The 22,377-nt window shown below is 42.2% G+C and overlaps 2 protein-coding genes across 17 annotated transcripts in view; one reads left to right on the forward strand and one right to left on the reverse strand.

The window, feature by feature from the left end:
• The window catches only part of LOC310635483 (uncharacterized protein), a 60,101-nt gene extending 39,242 nt beyond the window's left edge, over positions 1–20,859 (reverse strand). For all 13 annotated transcript variants that reach the window (XR_014491424.1, XR_014491425.1, XR_014491426.1 and 10 more), the window contains exons 1-10: positions 20,607–20,859; positions 18,287–18,343; positions 8,091–8,128; positions 4,726–4,866; positions 4,100–4,162; positions 3,127–3,247; positions 2,823–2,915; positions 1,288–1,448; positions 495–580; positions 248–331 (exon numbers count right to left, since the gene is read on the reverse strand). Coding sequence is in view for 4 of the 13 variants with exons in the window: in XM_083354467.1 (XP_083210593.1) it covers positions 248–331; positions 495–580; positions 1,288–1,448; positions 2,823–2,915; positions 3,127–3,247; positions 4,100–4,162; positions 4,726–4,866; positions 8,091–8,128; positions 18,287–18,343; positions 20,607–20,771 (1,009 nt within the window). In the remaining 9 variants the exon portion in view is untranslated. The remainder of the gene's footprint in view (positions 1–247; positions 332–494; positions 581–1,287; positions 1,449–2,822; positions 2,916–3,126; positions 3,248–4,099; positions 4,163–4,725; positions 4,867–8,090; positions 8,129–18,286; positions 18,344–20,606) is intronic.
• A 1,197-nt stretch (positions 20,860–22,056) lies between these two features.
• CHD1L (chromodomain helicase DNA binding protein 1 like) overlaps positions 22,057–22,377 on the forward strand; it is a 64,154-nt gene continuing 63,833 nt past the window's right edge. For all 4 annotated transcript variants that reach the window (XR_014491592.1, XR_014491593.1, XR_014491594.1 and 1 more), the window contains exon 1: positions 22,057–22,206. Coding sequence is in view for 1 of the 4 variants with exons in the window: in XM_083355493.1 (XP_083211619.1) it covers positions 22,110–22,206 (97 nt within the window). In the remaining 3 variants the exon portion in view is untranslated. The remainder of the gene's footprint in view (positions 22,207–22,377) is intronic.

Consider the following 22,377-nt stretch of genomic DNA (forward strand, 5'->3'; position numbering starts at 1 on the left):
CAGACACACCAAGGCCACAGCATCACAATCAAAGTCTTGCCCATTTTGTACATGTGTCAGCGCATATACATAGAGATGGTACATTGATCACAACACTGCAACTGCCATCTTGCCTGTTTTATTTCTTTCAAATTTTATGCCCTCAATTTTGTATAAGTGATTCTAATAAATTGATATTTTTTTCATTTTCAAGAATATGGCCGTCAGAATTAATTTTTCCTGATATTTCTATCAGCACAGAATTTACCTTTCAGTCCCACAACACCACAGAAAGAAGCTGGGATCCTCACAGAACCACCTCCATCTGTACCAACAGCCAGTGGACAGAGGCCTAAAGAGAAGTGGAATTAAGAGAAAATCCCACTGAATAAAATTATTTTCTACATCATTTTTCCCCACCCGCCTAATCTGAACAAAAACTTGAAATGTTGCTGTAATTTGGCTTGGTTTTTCCACTCCATTCTCAATATTTTCATCTGCAATAGTAGCCTTACCTGCAGCCACTGCTGCTGCTGATCCACTAGAACTACCACCAGGAAAATGGTGGGGATTGTATGGATTTCTAGTTGTACCATGATATCTAAAAATAAAATAAATAGGTATTTTGAAGGCCATCAAAATGAAGGCTGGTGAGGAGAGAAGGAAGTATCTTTACATGCTAAAGAAATTACTTTGCAGTCTCCCACAAGCAAAACTAAAATTGCATCTGCTGCCAGATCTGAGAGAGGGGCAGGAATAATGGAGACATGAGAGTTAAGGAAAAAGATCATGAGTACAGAATTGAAAGAAGAGCACTGGCAAACCATCAGAGTAGGAGGAAGCAGTCAAGTCTCTACTATTACTGATTGCTCCAAAACCATTGTAATCTCATTCTTTTAGTATTATAAAATCGCTTTTCTCCCTTTTGCTTGCCTATAGATACCTAAAAAAGCTTCTCCAGCCCCACTAGTTTCACACCTGCAATTTAAGACAGCTCAATTCAGAAAGGTACCACTGCCACCAAGAAAGAATGAAAGTATTGTTCAGGGAAGCTTATTCAGCACAAAAATTCAAAGAGTTGCCATACTTTCTCTTTTCTTTTTTAAAACAATGTAATTATCCAGTGGTATTGTTAAATCTTTCTTCTCACCTTCCATCCTTCTGTACTCCCACCCCCAATAAGCTTTTATTACACTGTTTTAGCATTCAAGATGTCAAAAAGCTTAATCATTTTTCTAACTGTCCGTTGTAGCCCTCACAAGAAACAGTTTGAATGAAAATCCATGTAGTGAATACAAACTATTTTACCTATTGGGATTACAACCAGTGGTCCCAATACCCAATTCATGCATGTTCGAGATGCCAATGATAATGGCACCAGCCTCCCGTAGTTTCTTTGTCACAGTGGCATCTTCAGTTTCTGGCTTTGTGCCCAAGTATACAGTTCCACTTCGATGGTGATAGGGCACCTTACAAATACCAAAAAGTATTCTGTGATAAGATTCTTTATAAATACAGCCCAGTACTATAGATCATTTATTCCTTTTTCAAGGAAATCCAATAGTAATAAACCACACAGAACACAATTTCACAAGAAAATATGCACCCTTTTTAAATCACACCCAATTTCTCTTTGCCTAATCCCATCAGGCCCAAACTGACACTCCTCCATGTCAAACCCCCACCCCCCCAATCCCATCTAGACTAAACAAAGAAACCTCCTTACCACTCACTGCACAGCCCAAGGGCCACCCTTACAAGGAAACTGCAACTTAGAGAAATTCAAACATTCCATCTTCTAATCAGCTGGTGATCCCATCATTTCACCTCATTCACAATTAATTTCTCCAGCTCTGCTGCCCTCATATAAGGCCCACTTTGCCTAATGGATCTCACCCCAGATACACCAATGAGGATCTGCATAACTTCCCCAAACTGGGCAGCTAATAAGATCTCTAGAATTTTCTGCCTTACATCCAGCGATTTCTGTAAAAACTCTTTGCTTTTCCATTGTTCAAAATCCATCTTGTAAAGCAGACACGCAGTCATTACAAAAAACATGGTTCTTCTGTTGTGCTCATTTCGCTGAATTCCACAACACATTGTAATAAGCATATTGCTTTGACAGTCTCTAATGTATAACTGTGTATAATCATAACTAGCAACCACTGATAGCTTATCCTCCATGAATTCTTCCTCTTTTTAAAAATATCTTCAAGTTGATGATTGTCATTACATCTTGTGATAGCAAATTTCACAATATGCCTTAGAGCCTATACAAGACATAGAGCTTCTACAAACTTTATATACCCGAAGCAAATGCCTATTAAATGCATTTAATTAAATAAAATTTAGGGGTTTTGTCCTAGCCCTTCTTTAATCTCTTTTTGAAATACAGCCATTAAGCCAAAATGATTGTGAACCAGTGATTTAAGTACGTACTGCTGTATGAAGAACTGTTTATCTCAGTCTCTCTCTCTTCAGCTTCATTGAATGATACTGAGTTCCGCTCAGTACATCTGTATCATATTCTTTATTGCCTTAAAATGTACTTTGAAACATTTCTTCATAAGAGACTCATTTTAGATTCCTTTTTCTGCTCCCTTTCTAGTTCTTCAACATATTGAGATGTAGCAAGAACAATATATGGTATTTCAAATGTTCTTGCATTGTATTTTAATGTACAGGTATTAAGAGTATTGATATTAATGCAAGGTACAAAGCCATTGATAGTATTAAGGTACTATTATACTTTCTTAATATTTCTTTCCAATATGCTTAATATGATATTTTTTTTCCTTTTTAACAGCACTGAACAAAAAAAGTGATATGTGTGTGTATACCACTTTAATTTCTTCTTTTAAGCACACTGGAATTCCATCCAAGAGTGAGAGGGGCTGCTTGTTTCTGTAACGAGCTGTGGATTCCTCAGCCATCTGAGCAGAGAGATTTGTGAAATAAACCACATATTATAATTATTCTATAGAAACAGTACTTTAAACAAGTAAACTACGAAGTATCCCATCCTGAAATCCAAATCAGAGAGCTTCAGCTCAGGAGAGGAGACTCTCTGTCCAACCCTATAATAACATAATTTAGAGAATACCTTTTTCAAGAAACAAGTAACACTCCTCTCGCTGAACACACCTTGATTATCTCATCCTCATTCCACTGAACAATTGCCTGGAGGTTAGGACCTGCTTTCCTAACTTCTTTCAGGGCAGCAATAATGTTCTTGGCAACTTGTTGAGGTGTTATTTCCCCAGATCTAGTAAACAGACAAAATGGAAGTTGTTACTTTTCCAGTCTATTGTCAGATTCATGCTGAGGTCACAAGTAGCCCTGAACAGTAAGATTTCAATTGGACGACCCCAAATTGTTTAAAGAAAATGTTTAGTGAATCAAGACTTTCTGAATCCTATACTATATCATTTGTGCTTTAATGAAGCAGAATGGTTGCTGCAATTTGAAGACAGAAAAAAATCACTATGTTTTCATTCATGCAATATGCTAAGTAAAGCCAAACAATTCACCTTATGGCTCAAATATTCTGGCTGCAAACCATTGTTTACTTATGATTCTTAAGATGAGTGAACCATGCCACTTAGCAGCTCAGTTATTAGGGAATTGAGCGGCTGAGAAATGTGAGAAAATTCCATCAGATATATGTTCTTGTATCCAACAGAGGAAAACATGATCTTCTAGTTCCATCTGATGTGATTATGCATAATAGTAACTGATAGGCCCCTGTATGAATCACAAAGTCATTCCTCACCCCTGGAATGGCATTCCAAAGTTAAAAAGTAAATTTAAAATCAAGAATCATAGTTTGCCTGAAACATATGAAGCATGGAGAAACTGGGAACAATTATTCAATTATGAAAATGTGCACATGAACAAACAAAGAAAAACAGAGTTAACTCCACAACAGAAACATTCACACCTGCTCATGTTAAAGGTATCTTTATGGAAAATACAAACAATGCTTATATTTCTCCTTTTGTTCTGGAATGGAGTGAAAAGTAGGAGCAAAACTGATCCTTAAGCTACTGTTTGTCAATCAAGAGAAAGAAAAATAAACCCATGAACAAACATGTTTTTTAAGTATTGAATTCCTTACCTATAGCATTTCAAGTAATCCTGAATCCCTTTAAATCTGAAATTAGAACTTGCAGAACATGAACTGTGACATAAAAAAGAACAATAAAGACTCATGGATAATCTGAAAAGAGAAAAATGTTAACTGAGAAGCATAAAGGCCCTTTTCTAATCTCCCTTTTAACAGCAACCGTCTGAGATTGGTAGTCTTTCACTATTACTCATCCAGTTTGGCTGGATATGGTTCCATTTCTTTCTCAACTGCCACATTCTACTGCTGAGAGCTGCTGTGAAAAGAGGCAGAAGCCCCACCAATATTGCTCAATTTCATTTTTCCTATCATTTCCTTGGTCATGTTTTTCATAATAAAAAATGACAATCACTAGGAAGAACAATGGAAAAAAATGTCTTCAGTTCCAATTCTGAATTAAAATATACAATTTGTTCAACATTTATGACCCCAATAAGGAATTCCAGAGTTCCACTTAATTTTAAAACAATAATGCAGTGGAAATGAGAAACTACATATCTCCCCATATGAATTCTCAATTTATGGATAAAATTCACTCCCACAATGAAAGTTTACAGACCTATTACTTTCAAGTATTTGCAACTATATCTTTCCTACCCCTTAAATTACACACATGCCTTGATTCCATCAAACTTTGGAGAATTGCTGAGACATTTTTTGATTCTGACTTGTGCTCTTTTCTTTCTGAAGCCACCAATGGAATGAAAGTAGGATCTTCAGGAATATCAAGGTAGCGTAGAGCAGTAAAATTGTTCATCCTGCAAAAAGTGTATTATTATTATATTCTTCAGAAAGTTTTTAAAAAATCATTCAAGCACTAATTTAAGATTGCTTTCTAATGAGCTTTTATTTTTCTATTTTTTCTGTACTGCCTATTTCCCTCAAAGTTTTCCATTAATAACATTATTCTAAATGTATCCTAAATCTTGCCAAAAAAGTTGCATTGCTGGAACTGATCAGATATACACTCTGGTTTAAACAACAGATTTCCTAATATTGTGCCATCAACTATAGCTAGCATCTTCAGAAGAAAGTGGTCTGCTATGCAGACAAAAGGCCATTGCACAGGGAGAAGACCACCTTGCATCTGAAGAAGCCAGTCACAGCTGCCAGCAAATTGTCAGGAAATCTGTTGTCTAGAGCAGGGGTCCCCAACCTGTGGTCCACAGTCCACTACCAGGCCATGGCCTGCTGGCCACCGGCCTGCAGAACAGGCTGGCCAGTGAGCGCACCCCCACTCGCGCTAGCACCACTGCTGCTACACAAGCGGGGTGTTGCATGGCAAAAATGCAGGGGCTAGCACCACCCTGTTTGCATCATATGTGCTTGCAGCCCCATTTCTATTTGTGTGTGTGTGTGCACGCGTGCACACACGTAAAATGCTTCCCCTCCCTTTCCCTCCAGTCCACCAACTGAGAAAGGTTGCAGACCTCTGGTCTAGAGGATAGCTACTAAACCCTGAAACTCAAAACTGCTCAACAGATATCAGCTGTGAAAGCCAGGAGATCAATTTTACATGCACAGCTTCTGTGTTTTTCTCTGTCAAGAAATGCAGGAAAAATGTCAGCCAGAACACATGCAGGAAGTCCTTGAGTTACGATGGGAATTGGAAGCAGGATTGCCATTGGTAAGTGAGGTGCTCATTAAGTGTGATTATCATAAGACTACAATGCTTAGTGATAATTCAGACAGTCCTGGTTGTCATCATAACCCTAAGATATATGGGTTATTAAGCAGGAAGCAGAGAGAGGCCTAGGTAAGGATCACTGTCAGGTCCCCTTTGGGTGCTCTGCTATTCTGTTGAAGGGAGAGCATTGTTTGTATGCTTTCACTTTTGCTGTAACCTCATGGGAATTAGGGAGGGTGATTGTCCTCAGAGATGGGATGAACTCCCTTCCAGCTGGTTCTAGCCTGACTACAAGGTCGCTGCACCCTGAGGATGACCCATTATCCTGTACCTCAACACTCTCAAAACAATCTTGCGGCACTGTATTGGCTGCTGGTGGACTGGTGGTGGTGGGGGGGGGTTGGGTTTCAGAGTGGGAAGAATAGCTTGGCGCTTGGCACAGGAATGTCAGATTCCACTTGGCTGTATTGCAACTACTGTTTCTCAGTAAAAGTTCTTTTGATTAACCACATGGAGTCAACAGTCGTGCTTTCCTGAAAAAGACAATTGGGGCAGGTCCTTACAAGCACAGGGGGGAGGCATGGGGGGAGGAAGAGCCCAGGAGGCCCGGTGTAGGCCATGTGTTTGGGGTACAGGAACACAGCATAACCCTGAGGAAGCCAGGAAAAGAGGATGTGGAGTGCGTACTCATGTGAGCACAGGAGGGTGGAAAAAGAGGGCATTGTGTGCATGTGTGTGAGTGTGTAAGTATAGGGAGACTGAGTAAGGAGGGTGCTGCTTGTTGAATGTCTGTGTGCGAATGTAGGGAGACTGAGGGGAAAGCGCTCTGGTGAGTGTAAATGAATGAAGGGGAAAAGAAAATGTAGTGCATATGAGTGAAGAAAGGTAGTGGTGAGATTTTCTTAAGTCTCTTGTCACCTTTCCTGCTGGCTTCCCCATTGACTTTTGTCTCTGAAGATGCCAGCCATCTAACCTTGTCTCTGAAGATGCCAGAAGAGACTGATTATAAGTCCCTTCATATAGTGCCACTGTAACTTCAGTCACTGAATGAATGGCGCAAACTCTAGTACTCTTGCATTATCTGTAAGGCAAGTACTAGAATTTAAGAGAGTCCTTTGATCAGGCAGACTGAAAAGAGCAAGCTGACCATTTGCCTTCAGCATCCAGGCTACCTTCACACCAGTTTCAAAACTATGGATTAGTAATGAGAAGGAAACAATCCTGGGCTCTCTTTCTTCTTTTCTTCCTTTTTCCTTCAAATGTAAAAGGTGAGATGGTTTGGATCATGGCTTGATTTAAATAGCAGCCCTGTCAAAGGCATAATTGCAATAGGAAGCTTTTCATCTCTTCAAAGGATAAAAAGAGGGGCATAATAACAGCACCAAATCTATCTTTCATGCCCAAACCATATGCTAAGCTTAAGTACAGGTTGTCCTTGACAAGTAGTCCTTGCTGTCCCTGTAATAGTAATTGGGACTGGAATTTATGCATGTTGCAGTCAGAAAGGCTGCAGTGAGATGTGCAAGAGGTGCCACAAGGGTTGGGAGGATGCTCAGAGATGCAGCACAGATGGGAGAAAGTGCGTAAGTGGCTTGCATAAGTGCAGAGGGATGGTGGAGGGTAAAGGGATGGGGGAGATTTATCCCAGTGACTTGTGATCTTCCCTGCCATCTTCCCCACTGACGTTCTGAGCAAACAGCGATCATGTGATTGCAGGGTGCTTGGCAACCAATTTTAAGTGCAAACAGGTTGTCAAACTTCCAGACTGTGATCACTGTGGAGATAGTGGAACAGCCAGACTCCAAGATCCAGTCATAACCACCATTTGTTCAATGCCATCATAACTTGGAATACTCACTGAACAGTCATAGGTCAAAGACTATCTGTAATATCTTAAACATCTTCCATGTGTTCAAAAGTTTCAAATTAATGGCAAATCATTAGGCCTAGCTGAATGGACAGTATGTTCAATTACTGAATGTTATGCAAATTTTGAACTTTTTAATATTTAATAGATTTTTAACTCTACACTCCAACACAATACAGAACCACATCAAGAAGCTATTGTAGAAACTGTACTGCTTGGTGTATATGTAAAATAGAAACGTTACTGCTAAGCTTGTAAGCCGCTCTGAGTCTTCGGAGAAGGGTGGGATATAAATGGAATTAAAATAAATTATGTATTGTTTAAAAGTATCAGATTGTTAGCCTAGAAAAACTAGTGCTACAGTGAAAAAGCTCTCTGTCTCCCATTACAGTGCATGACTCATTCAATTTGAGTTTTTCATGTTCTCCATTTTACTCTACTTGCACTTTGTCTCTATTACATAATTCAGTTAGTAAAATAGTACTTACTGCATTAAAAATGGCACTAAAAAAAGTTGTCCAAAAGCCTACAATGAAAAAAACAACAAAAAGAAAGAATTTTTATTTCTTTTTTCTATATTGATTCTTCTTTCAACAAAGACTGAACATAATTGGGCATTAAAGGGCTAAACACAAACACATGCAGGTAGCATCTTTCTCTACACTGAACATAAGGGACACTCATTCTGCTTTCACCAAAGCCAGATTGCACAATATTGATCTGCTACAGTGATTCAGTTATAGCAAAAATAATTTCCCCCATTCTCAAAAGAAAGTGGCTTCAAACCTATTACACCACACAGGTAGGAAACAGGTGCAGGAATTGTTGTATGCTGCTCAGAGAGATTTCCCATGAGATGGCCATATAAATTTGATCAATAAATAAAATAAGCTTTTATTTTACAAAAATAGGGCTTGTATTGGATATGTAACATCTCAGGGAATTATTTCATAGAGTTTAAATCATGCCTGTTTCTTCCTTAGCTGGTGAAGAGAATTATTCCTAACTGGAGTCTAATGTGTTGCACAGAGGATGTTACAAAATGCATGGACTCCATCTGAACTCAATAGTGTGACATAGAAACAATAATCCAAGCAAAACAAAGAGAACACAACAACAAAAGGCATCCAAACAATGCAGCTCTGGCTATGTAAAAATCACAAATTCTAGAATAGGCAGGAAGTTGACTAGTAGCTGAACATCACATCACATCAAACAGTACCTAGCCCAACAATAATGAATGACGGTACAGCTGAAATACTGTAGCGAGTACTAACACATTATAAAAAGAGAGGGACAGACAAGGACTTGATTGGAAGACATTCCATGTACCCATGGGTCACAATCCATCTTCTTCTCTCCCCTCATGTTTCTTGATGGAACTTTGTAAGTATTTGATTCAACAAAATGTTGTTATACAGCACTCAATAAAACCATGGATAACTAAGAATTCTTTGTTGTGTGTCACCACCCAAGATTCCAGAAAAGTATGAGGGCAAAAATGAAACAGAAGCATCCTTCTCTTTAAAACTCAGTTATAAACCTTGAAATGTTTAGATAAAAATAAATTTATCAAATAACACTTTTGATTAGATTTGTTTTCATAACTCAACTTTTATGACTTAATAGAGCAAAAATATACTTTCAAAAGATGAAAGAAAACTGTTCATTAGTCATCAACCAACATGGTCTGACACAGTATCATTACTATCCAATGATTTGGTTACAGACTCACTTAGGCTGCAAAGAGGTGAAAGATGTTGGTTTGACAAAATCGTACAGTCAGGGAAAACATTATTTGATCCTCTGCTGATTTTGTACATTTGCCCACTGACAAAGAAATGATCAATCTATAATTTTAATGGTAGGTTTATTTTAACAGTAAGAGACAGAATAACAACAAAAAAGTTATAAATTGATTTGCATTTTAATGACTGAAATAAGTATTTGTTCCCCAATCAATGAGCAAGATTTCTGGCTCCCAGAAATCCTCTTAAAGGGAGTGCTCCAAATCTCAGCTTGTTACCTGTATAAAAGACACCTGTCCACAGAAGCAATCAATCAAATTCCAAACTCTCCACCATGGTGAAGACCAAAGAGCTGTCCAAGGATGTCAGGGACAAGATTGTAGATCTACTCTAGGCTAGAATGGGCTATAAGACTATCGTCAAGCAGCTTGGTGAGAAGGTGACAACAGTTGGTGTGATTATTCGCAAATGGAAGAAACACAAAATAACTGTCAATCTCCCTCGGTCTGGAGCTCCATGCAAGATCTCACCTCGTAGAGTTTCAATGATCATGAGAATGGTGAGGAATGAGCCCAGAACTACACAGGAAGATCTTCTCAATGGTACAATTGGTAACATACTACGCCGTGAAGAACTGAAATCCTGCAGCTCCCGCAAGGTCCCCCTGCTCAAGAAAGCACATGTACAGGCCCATCTAAAGTTTACCAATAAACATCTGAATGATTCAGAGGAGAACTGGGTGAAAGTGTTGTGGTCAGATGAGACCAAAATTGAGCTCTTTGGCATCAACTTAACTCGCTGTGTTTGCAGGAGGAGGAGGAATGCTGCCTATGAGCCAGGAACACCATCCCCACCATCAAAAATGGAGGTGGAAACATTATGCTTTGGAAGTGTTTTTCTGGTAAGAGAACAGGACAACTTCACTGCATCAAAGGAATGATGGACGTTCCGTCAAATCTTGGGTGAGAACCTCCTTCCCTCAGCTAAGGCATTGAAAATTCGTGGATGAGTATTCCAGCATGGCAATGACCCAAAAAACACAGCCAAGGCAAAAAGAAGAAGCACATTAAGGTCCTGGAGTGCCCTAGCCAGTCTTCAGACCTTAATCCCATAGAAAATCTGTGGAGGGAGCTGAAGGTTCCAGCTGCCAAACATCAGCCTCAGCCTCGAAACCTTAATGACTTGGAGAGGATCTGCAAACAGGAGTGGAATAAAATCCCTCCTGAGATGTGTGCAAATCTGGTGGCCAACTACAAGAAATGTCTGATCTCTGTGATTGCCAACAAGGGTTTTGCCACCAAGTAGTAAGTCTTGTTTTGTGAAGGGGTCAAATACCTATTTCACTCATTAAAATGCAAATGGCTACACAAAGATCTCTCTGACAAACTGAAAGACAAAAAGGACAAATACAAAAAGTGGAAAGAGGGGCACATAACTAAGGCCGATTATCAGCTGACAGCCAGAACATGCAAAGGTAAAGTCAGGTAAGCAAAGGCTCAGAACGAACAAAGACTTGCAACAGAAATCAAGGATATAAAAAAGTTTCTTTCAACATATTAACAAGAAAAAAGTCAAGAAAACTATAGACCCACTAAAGAGAAAATATGGCAAGGAAATAATAGGCAACAGAGAGAAACCAGAGCTGCTTAACTCATTCTTTGTATCAGTCTTCACATAAAAAGAAACTATACCCCAGCATACCAAAAAAACCAGTGCAAAAAACATACTAAAAACAAAAATTAAAATAAGCAAGAAAATGGGTAAGAGAACACCTATCCAACCTTGATGAATGTAAATCACCAGGACCAGACAGATTACAGCCCAGATTTCTGAAGGAGCTGGCAGATGTTATCTCAGAACCATTGCACCACATCTTTCAAAAATCCTGGAGCACCAGGGATGTACTTGAGGATTGGAAAAGGGCTGATGTGGTTCCCATCTTCAAGAAAGGGGGGGAAAAACGGACCCAGGAAACTACAGACCAATCAGTTTAACATCAATACCAGGGAAGATCCTAGAAAAGATAATCAAAAAACAGATCTGCGAACAACTAGAAGCAAACGAAGTCATAACTAGTAGCCAGCATGGGTTTGTTAAAAACAGATCATGCCAAATGAATCTTATTTCATTCTTCAATAAACTGACTAAACTAATAGACCAGTGAAATGCTGTGGATGTTGTATACTTAGATTTCAGTAAGGCATTTGATTAAGTAGACAGCGTACAAGACAAGGGGATCACGTTGTTCACCAGAGCACCAGAGGGAAGGAGGAGAAACAATGGTTGGAAACTGATCAAAAAGAGAAGCAACCTGAAATTAAGGAAAAACTTCCTGACAGTGAGGACAATCAACCAGTGGAACAGCTTGCCTCCAGAAATTGTGGGAATTCCATCACTGGAGATTTTTAAGAAGAGACTAGACAATCATCTGTCAGGTGGCTGGACTAGAAGACTTCCAGGGTCCCTTCCATATCTACTGTGGTGTAGTGGGTTCCGGAGAGCAGGAAGGACGCCGAGACAATGAGTACAACATAACAGCTCTTTATTTGGTGTAAGTGACTGTACTGGGGAATAGGGGCTACCTGCACTCTTTATACACCTGGCTAGTACCTAACCAGGTACTCAACCAACCAATCGGATTGAACCTCTGTTTCCTGCCGAAAATGCTTCCCACCAAACCAGTTACACTTCAACGCCTACTGGTGGTGACTCTTATACAAAACTTTAGGTGTTCCAATAAAGCCTAATACATAACACCCCTTCCCCCTTAAGGATAAAACAATATACATATGCAATGAACTTACATTCATGACAACCATCTTCCCAATGGACCTAGCCACCCAGCTTCCCTTATTTGCGCACTTAGTCAGTGAGGTACGCGGGTGGCCTATGGGGCCGAGATGAACGATTTAGGCCCCCCTTGTGGGCGGGCGCCTTACTCGGCATATCCTGGACGTCCAAGTTCTCCTGAACTGGAGAGTCAACAGGTAAGCTCTGGCTGACCGTTTCTGGTGGACCCACCCCATAGTCAGACCCTGTGGCAGGGTTAGCCCTGCGGTCCTGGGAGGGTTGCTGTCCAGGTTGATTGGGGTTCTCCTGGTCCTCCTCGGCCTCGGACACCGTTGTTTGTTGGTGGTGCTGGTAGGGGGAATGTGAGCTAGCTTGTGTGCCAGCTTGGAAACTCAATGAGGGGTAAATTTTCCCCGTGGTCGCTTGTTGACCATTTTGGAACTCTTTTCCTTACTTGGTCTATGTGCCGTCTGACCTGACGACCCCCCTCCACCCCTACTACGTAAGATAAGGGCCCAGTTTTACCACCACCCCCAAAATCCACAAGTGTCCTGGACCGTAGTTCCTGGCCCAAACCAAGTCACCCGGGTGTAGTTCTCTTGGGGTTTGGGGTTGCGCGGACTCAGAAGCCACTCTCTCAGGGTGAAGCCTGTCTAGTTTGGTGATGAGGCGTCTGCCCCAACAGAGCTCTGCAGGACTCTTCCCCGTGGCTGTGCATGGTATGGTGTGTTGTGATAATAGGAATTCCGCCAACCTGTGGTGCCAATCACCAATGATGATGTGCCTGAGTGCGTCTTTGGTTGTTCTCACCATCCTTTCTGCTTGTCCATTAGTCGACGGGTGTAAGGGCGCGAATATGGCGTGTCTAATCAAGTTTGCTCTCATGAAGGCCTGAAATTCAGCAGCGGTAAATTGAGCCCCATTATCTGATACCACAATGTCAGGCAGACCATGTGGCAAAAAGTCTCCTGAGCACTTGGATTGTTCTGGCTGTGGTAATATTTGGGACTGGCACTACCTCCAGCCTTTTTGAGTGGCTATCTACTACTATTAGGAAAAGCTGTCCTTGGAATGGACCAGCATAGTCTATATGGACCCTGGACCAGGGTGTATGTGTCGCCTCCCATTTGTGGACAGGCGCTTGGGGCATCTCAGGTCTGGACCTTTGACAAGTGTAGCATCCCTGTACCTGCTCTTCCACTGCCTTATCTAACCCTGGCCACCAAAGGTAGCTCCTTGCTAAAGCCTTCATGCGAACTATGCCAGGGTGCCCTTCATGTAGAGACTGCAGAACTCTCTCTCTCAGCGTTGATGGTATAATAACCCTACTAACCCACAACAGGCATCCTTTATGTGAGGAGAATTCATGCCTCCTTACAAAATATGCTTGGAATTCCGGGCCTGGACTTTTATCCTGCCACCCTGTCAATACCCACGACTGGACTCTGCTCAGGATTTTGTCTGAGGCTGTCTCTGCTGCAATGTCCTTTGCATGGATAGGGCATTCTGGTAACTCTTGGATTGCCAGTATCTGTGCAGCTGGCGCTGGATCTGGTTCTATTTGCTAGGGGTAGCTTACTTAGGCCATCCGCATGACCCATCTCTTTCCCGGGCTTATGAACCAATTTGAAATTATAAGCCGATAAGAATATGGACCATCTGAGCATCCTTGGGGACAGTATTTGGGGGGTTTGTTTGTCAGTGATGAATAAGCCTAATAGAGGCTTATGGTCCGTGAACACTGTGAATTCCCTACCATACAGGTAGTCATGGATTTTTTTGACCCCAGCCACTATTGCCAGGGCTTCCTTGTCTATTTGAGCATAGTTCCTCTCTGCCCCTGACAAGGTTCTCGAGTAATATGCAATGGGGACCTGTTTGCCATTTTCCTCCAGATGGCTTAGCACTGCTCCCACTCCATATGGTGAAGCATCGCAAGCAACGCAGATGGGCTTTGTTTCTATGAAATGGGTGACTGTGGACTTGTTGGACAGAAGAGCCTTTAGGTCCTAGAAGCTTTTGTCATGGACATTGGTCCATTTCCATGCAACTTTTTTATCAAGGAGCCTATGCAGGGGTTCAGCTATGGCTGCTTTGTGGGGTAGGAAGGAGTAGTAAAAGTTTAATAATCCCAGAAAGGCTTGCAGTTCAGCCTTGTTTTTGGGAGTTGGGGCCATCTTAATTGCCTTTACTTTGGATTCTGCGGGGTGAATCCCACTGGCATCGATCCTGAACCCCAAAAATTCTGTGGATGTGACCCCTATGCTGCATTTGTCTCTTTTTAGTTTGAGACCTGCAGAGCGAAGCCTCTTTAAAACTGTCCTAAGTCTGTCTGCTAACACTTCCTCTGTTTCTCCTGCAATGAGGACATCGTCAAAATAAGGGCACACGCCTTGGATGCTCTTAAGTGTTTGCTCCATTACCTCCTGAAAAATTCCTGGTGCTACACTTACGCCAAACTGCAGGCGGTTAACTCTGAAGGCTCCCTTATGAGTTACAATTGTTTGTGCTGCTGCAGTCTCCATGGTAACTGGCAGCTGCTGGTACGCCTGCGCGAGGTCTAGTTTAGCAAAGATGGCGCCTCCTTGGAGGGAAGCGAGAACGTGGCTGACCGTGGGGACCAGGTAAGCGTGCTGGTTTAGGGCCTTATTTAGGGTGCATTTATAATCGGCACAGATACGGATCTCCCCGTTAGCTTTGAGGGGGGGTGACTATCGGGTCTCCCACTCTCCCCTGTCTACTGGCTGCAGGACCCCGTTCTACTAGTTTGTCTAGCTCTTTTTCAATTTTGTGCTTGAGTGCAAAGGGGACTCTCCTGGGTTTGATTCTAATGGGTAAGACACTGGGGTTTAATTTAAATGAGATGGGGGTCCCTGTGTACCTTCCCAGCTTACTATCGAATACGTCTGCAAACTCTTTGCAGACAGATTCGATGTTGTTTCCCTGCACTCTGTGGATGCCAGATATTACAATGCCCAATGCCTCAAACCAGTCCAACCTGACTAAACTGGTCCTACGGCCTTCGACTACAATAAAATCCAAGTGCCCCTGAAACCTCTTAAACCGCACGGAAAGGGTGGCCTCCCCTTTAACTTTTACTGGGGCATTTTGGAAATCGGTGAACATGATACTGGAGGGCCTCAATTTAACCCACTGCTTGCTCCGGCCGCAAACAAATTTAAACGTCTCATCGGAAATAATCGAGACTGCAGAGCCGGAGTCTAGCTCCATTTTACAAGGAATGCCTTGTAAATGGACTTCCAATTTTAGTTTGGGTTTAAGCAGCTGGCGGGCCCCAGTTTGGCAGATGGCCCTCCGCCTTTCGAAAAACCCCATGCTTCTCAAGCTCCGGGCCCCGGTACCTTTCCACGAGTTCTCTGACTGTTGCTTGGGTAGGCCCTCTCAGAAACGGCTATGGCTGACCGCTGCAATGTGGCCCACTTTTCCACAGGCCCGACACGTGGCCGACCGGAACTTGCAGTTCACCTGTGCGTGGTTGCCTCCGCAGCCTCCGCATTTCGGGGAAAAAAGCTGCCTTATGCTGGCTCTCCCTGTGCTCGCGTTGTCAAACCCGTTGTTCCATTTTTCGCTGGATCTGGTCAATGTCGGGTTGTTCCTCATCTGTGTGCTCGCCATACGTAGCGCCTTCGTTGTGCATTGCTTCCTCTGGGCTGCTGGGCAGGAGAGTCTGTACCGCTTGCACCGTGCCTCCGGCCGCCTCGTCAGACAAGATCTCACCTTGAGCATCTTAGAGAGTTATATCGGGCCTTGCGAAAAGCCTCTGTTGCAGACGCTTGTCTCTTAGGCCGCACACAAGCCTGTCCCGTAGTCCCTTGTCCAGGTTGGAGAACTTGCAGAGGTGGGCGGCCTGTTGCAAGGCCGCAGTGAATTCCAACGCAGATTCGCCCGGCTGTTGTACCCTCTGGTCAAACCGGAACCGCCAGGCCAGCTCGGACATACGGGGCTTGAAATGCCCGTTCAGCTTTAGCGTGAGGTCTCTGTATGAGACGGTTTCGATTGGCGTCGGTGCGAATAGGCTTTTGGTCAAGTTGAATGTGGCAGGCCCGCTTATGCAAAGCAAGGTCGCTGCTTTTAGGCCGTGCTCGGTGATTTCGTTCGCCCGGAGATAGTTCTCAACTTGCCCCAGGTGTGATGGCCATCGTTCGGGATGGCAGATGTCGAATTCTCTGGGCTGGCCGACCTTTGGCATCTTCCTCTTGTTCTCGGATCCTGCTCCGCTGACTCAGACGGTAGGTTCTGAGTATGTGAGGCCGCTAGCGTGGAAACTAGCCGGCCGTAGAAGGGGGGGGGAAAGATGCCTCTTTCCTCCAGCACACGAAGCCGTCTCCTCGTGAATTCAGCTCTTTAATGCGAAGCAGGATCCCACCCTCGTCGCCACTGTTCTGTAGTACAACATAACAGCTCATTTGGTGGAAGTGACTGTACTGGGGAATAGGGGCTACCTGCACTCTTGATATACCTGGCCAGGTACTCAACCAACCAATCAGATTGAACCTGTTTACCGCCGAAAATGCTTCCCGCCAAAACAGTTACAGTTCAACGCCTCCTGGTGGTGACTCTTATACAAAGCTTTAGGTGTTCCAATAAAGCCTAATACATAACATCTACTCTACTCAACTCTATTCTAATCAATTTATAACTTTTTTGAAATGTGTTTTTCTGGATTTTTTTGTTGTTATTCTGTCTCTCACTGTTAAAATAAACCTACCATTAAAATTATAGACTGATCATTTCTTTGTTAGTGGGCAAACATACAAAATCAGCAGGGTATCAAATAATTTTTCCCTCATTGTATACAATGTCATTATGATAAACATTAAATAATAGGGAGAATCAGGATACATAACTCGACTCTCGACTCTGCTTGACTCTTTTGGAGGTTGGAAAGTTGTTGTCAATTCTCTGGCATTTGTTCATCTAACCTGCATGAAGCTTTTTATGAAGCATTATGATTAATCACAAAGAATGGTGGTCAACAGGAAAGGCTGCAAATTTCTGCCATAGCCTGTCAGAGAATTGCATCAAATAATGCCTTCATTTTTAATGTTACTGATAGAGATGGAATCAAAGATTATCTGGCATTGTATCAGACTTGCCACAGTTTACTCCCTAGGCAAGAACGACCCTTGACTCCATGGATGATAGAGGAAAAGTTCTTTTACTAGAGATACTGAGTGCAGCTTGCAAAAGGCAAGCTCTGAGGAAACCTGTGCAAAAATCATATATTGAAAGCGATCCCCAATGTCCAAAGCCCTCTCCCTGGCCAGAGCAGTTCAATCCAGTCCTGGTCGGATGTTTTGGGAACCTGGTGCCTCAGGCGCAGTTGTAAATTCCTCTCCCAAGCCTGGTGTCCTTGAGGGTAGGCAGATGGCTTGGTTTGGCACCTCTGGTTACTGTTAGTGTCCATACTCCACAAATTCTCACACCATTCTTTCACAATCCAGCATTTTTCCCCTCCCAAATGGCCCCTCCCCACTCTTTATGGCAGTTGCTGGCAAGCTTCAAAGAAAGCGAAGATAGGCATCTGACAGGTTATTTCACAGATAGTCCACTCTTGAAAAGCCTAATCTAAAACCTGTTTATTCTGCAGCTATTTGTTTCCCTCAGCTCAACCAATCAGCAAGTTTTTGAAACAGATATTTTGCAAATAATTTACTGATTATACACTACAATTTGATTGGAAAATAAGATTAAGTTGTTCTTGTTACCTTTTTGCTAACTGGTATTACTTTGCTTTTTAGACTTAAGATCAAGAGGACAAATTGGAAATTTATGTCCAAATCATCTGGAAACTACCAAGTTGCTTAGCCTTACCTTTGATAATCCTCACTGAAAATCAAGAGATATGCTATAGATATAGAAGTTGTAGTTTGAAGAGCACAACTTTTAACCATATTGGTCTTGGGATTCTATACTATAAAAGGCATTTACAAAAAGAGAATCCAAAGAACACAAGGCAGACTCAGAAGAAGATGAAGAGACAACATCAAAGATACACGACAACAGCATCAAATAACAATGGTTGAGGCCACTAGAAGTGCAAGAATCAGAACTTTGTATCTCCCTTGGCACCCAAAGCAGTAAAAGAAAAAGTAAAAAAGGAGGAGGAAAGGCTGGATACTCACTGTATTGGCCAGGTGCACACAAACCTGTAGAGGAAAGCCAGACAGTCTGGGGGACCACTAGAAATAAAAACACATACTGGTTACAGAAGTATTGTCCCCATAAATCCATTAGTTAAACTGTTTTGTTTTTAAATCAAATTAATACAGCTGCCCCTCCAAAATAATTACCACAGCATATTACTGTAATTTCAAAGATATCTAAATCTAATATAAATCTTAAATACAACTTAATTCAGAGCTAAAAATAATTTGGCATTGAAAAGCTAGAAATCACATTTTTTCAGCTCTGTGTATATTTTTAAATAAATCCTTATATATTCCTTATTGTCAAATAAATTCCTAAGTATTTAACCTAATATCTTATTCTATATAAAATAGTGTATTCCCTCTCTGTAAGATATAAGATATCTCCATATATTCAAAAAAGATGATATACAGTCTGAGAGGAAATTTGGAGAGTACAGGGGAATTTGCTGGAAATCTTTTTAGATGAAATACATATATCTACATGTAGGAGAAAAAAATCATACATTTCTCCAGGGATAAATTACTTTTGATGAATTTAATAATTGAAAAATCTTTTATAGAATTTTGTTAACATAATTTGAGGTAATTGTTATTTTCTCAGCTTCAGTCTGAATGCTTACTATTATGAATCTTCCCCCCCCACTTGTTTTTTCTAGCATCTAGGGTAAACTTTTCACATATATTCTTACTCCCTTTACCCCCTTTGTTAGAAGCCACAATTTCTTTTTACCAAGATCTTTACTTTCCAACAGATTTAGAATGTCATTTTAATGTGTTTTTGAAGACATAGATTATGTATTAAATATTAGCTGACAAGTTAATTTATACAGATTTAGTAGCTTTTTTAAATCCTTTTTATAGAAAAGGACTCAAACACTCATTATCATGCATAAAGTACACCACATGGTTTATTAGTGATACTATCCATTCAATCATGTCCAAGGACTCACTCTCTCTACATTTTCCAATTTTGTACAGCTACTTTCAGTTGTGTTATGCTATGTCAGCTTTGATGGTATATATCAGGGGTCGGCAACCTAAAAAAGGAAAAGAGCCACTGGGAACCGGTTCCATCACAAATTAAAAAAAGTGGGAGCCGCGTGCGTGTGTCCATGCATGCGCATGCGCAAAACAAGTTTTGCGCATGCGCAAAACGGGTTTTTTGCGCATGCGCGGACTCACGCGGTTGCCATTTTTTTAAAAAAGTGAGATGGAACCGGTTCCCGGTTGCCCGACGGCGACGGCCCGTCTGCAAAGCTACCGCTTTCAGCAGCTTTGCAGACGGGCCGCGGCAGCTTCCTCAAAGAGCAGCGCCCCTGCCCATTCTGAGAGGTGCGCGCGCACCTCCGCCCATTCGGGGAGGTGCGCACGCACCTCTCCAAACGGGCGGTGCCACTCTCCATTTGGAGAGGTGCGCGCGCACCACTGCCCGTTCAAAGAGGTGCGCGCGCACCGGGCGGCTGGGAGCCGCAGGAGACGGCTCAAAGAGCCGCGGGTTGCCGACCCGTGGTATATATATACCCATCATGCTTTGGGAGGGCTGACCAGTGGTGGGATTCAAATATGTGAACAACTGCTTCTGTGTGGATGCCGATTCCGAAAGTCCATTCTGGGCGTGGGCAACAAAAAATTAGCTATCAGTTCTGCTGAACTGGTGCAAACTGGCTGAATCCCACCACTGGGCCTGACCCTTCCAAATATAATTGCCTTTTCCAGTTAGTTTGTCTGCAAGGCTCATATAAGTAATGCAGAATTTTGTGAATTTTGCCTTCCAGTTTGGTTTTATATACTCCAGTACTTGCTTGTCATCTTTACTGCCCAAGGAAAGCATTCAAGGGCTCTTTTGTTGAAGAGTTCCTGGGACAGCAAAGGGGCCGTCACATGCTTTTTTGCGCATGTTCAAAATGACCTCCAGACATGATGCCCATTTATATCTGCTCTTTTTGTCATAAAGACAATTTTATAAAAAGGTATAAGCTTTCCTGAGATTCATGATATACTCAGAAAAGTTTGCATGTTTTCATAAAATGGATTAATTGGAAGTTAACTACACTCCTTCTGATTTTCTGCCACAACTCTCCTATAATGTCTGCAGCGAAAAGTACCAGCCTGGGTAAGTGTACTCAGTTGTCGTCGTCGTCAGCCATTCAGTCGTGTCCGACTTTCAACCACTATACGGCTCAGCCCCTCTGTCTCTCACTGCCTCCTGCAGATAATCAATCCTACCAGAAATAGCATGGGTGGTGCGAATATCGCTCCTCAAACGTGCAATTGTCTTTAAGACCTCACTCACCACGTCCACAGGGGGATTCCTAGGTTTTTCAAAGCGGCCCGACCGTCGGCGGCAAAAAGCGGTGCCAGCAGCACCAGTAACACGCCGCACAAAACCTAAATAAAGCAGAACGAAAAGCGCAGCTCCCCAGGCCACTGTAGATAGTTGCCAGCCTTCGTCCTTCATGGCTCAGGTGGCTGGTGCGGCCTAGAAAAGGAAATCGGGAGAAAGCCGAAGGAAGAGAGTACGAAATGCTTCCCTCCGTCTCTCGCAGCTTTTTACTGGGTTGGAGGCGGAGCTTCATGAAAGCAGCTTTTTTTTTGCCGTTTGTTAGGGAATCGGAATTTGATGCCTAGGCTTGGTATTTTTACGTAATTCCATCGCACAACATGCCTGAATAGCCGCCTGCTGAACGCCTCGATTTCGGTTAATCGCATGTTTGCGCCACTGGGGGAGATCTCCACCGACACCACTTTGAAGCTATAAAGAAGTGATTTTGGTTAACAGAGACCCTGAGAGATTTTAAAAGATGTACACGTTTTTTTCGATTCTTCCTGGTTCGTCGACATACAACAGAATGTGTATGATTGGATTCTCATAATGTCATATCTGATTTTTTTATGGTTTAGTGAGAGCAGAACAGTTTGATTTGCTGGGCAATTGTTTGCTGCAGGCACATTCCCTGAGGGGACAAAATTGTAAGTGATAAGTAATATCAACCGAGTCCCGCACAATTCCGCTCTGGTCCCGATGTTGCTAATATATAAGTCCCTGAATGGCAAAAATCTTTAACGGCGGGGCGAAACTGCAGAGCAAAAAAGCTAGTCTTGCGTAGTTAGGGACCCAGCAAATGATTCTTACTTTTAATACGGGGCGTTCATTCTGTCCTGTTACACTGCTCCTTTCAAGCTCTTTTCAAGGTGAGTCCCGCCTACAGTTTCACTTGTTCATTTATCGGTGACCGATAAATGCCAAACATTTCGCTCGAATTTAGGGTGAGGAGGGGAGGTCACAAGATAAATCCATATGGTCTGAATTCACTCGACATAACAGGCTAAAATGTGGTTGGAGCTGATTATTTTTACTAAAAACTTACTACAACTTTGGGCGCGGATCGATTCAATACCCTTGGGTAGGGAATCTGCTAGGACGCGTCGTTGCTCTTGGGAAAACAACCCACAATCTTAATCCTATTACATTGTTTCAGATAGGGTTAATTTTAAGATTTAGTATTATTCAGTAATATTATACTGTATATACATAGGCAGAGAGTCAACAAGAAAATGCAAAGCAGCGTAAAAACAACCCCGCAGACAAAATATTTAAAGCCAGTGTGAGCAGCGTCAGAATGACGCTATTTCTAGAACACGCCCCGGTTCCGCAAAAGCCAATTACGGCGCGACGTTCTTTCTAACCAGCCAATCCATATAAGCCTGCCCATTACTTTCTTTCCGGTAACTGTTTAGGAAAGTGAAAATTGCTGAAGGAGGAGGGATCGGAGTTTGCTGCTTTGAGGCCTGTGTGATGTCTTGCTTTTTCCAAACTGTTTCTAACAAATACGGTTCCAGACAGGGAAGCGAAAGTATTAAAGAGGAGCAATTACGCCAATGGGGTTTGACAGGTAAGTTTCGTTTCGAGCTGTTTTTCCTAAAGATGGAATCCATAGATCAATTTAGTTAAACTATATTGACAAGCTAGTTGGTACTGGGGGCAGCCAGGGAATTGAATTAGTTCAATAAGAGCATGTTTTTATTTATATGCAAAAGGTATAAAAAGTAAGCAATGGTAATTA

The sequence above is a fragment of the Vipera ursinii genome (assembly GCF_947247035.1).
Source record: "Vipera ursinii genome assembly, chromosome: 2".
NCBI classification, from domain to species: domain Eukaryota; kingdom Metazoa; phylum Chordata; class Lepidosauria; order Squamata; family Viperidae; genus Vipera; species Vipera ursinii.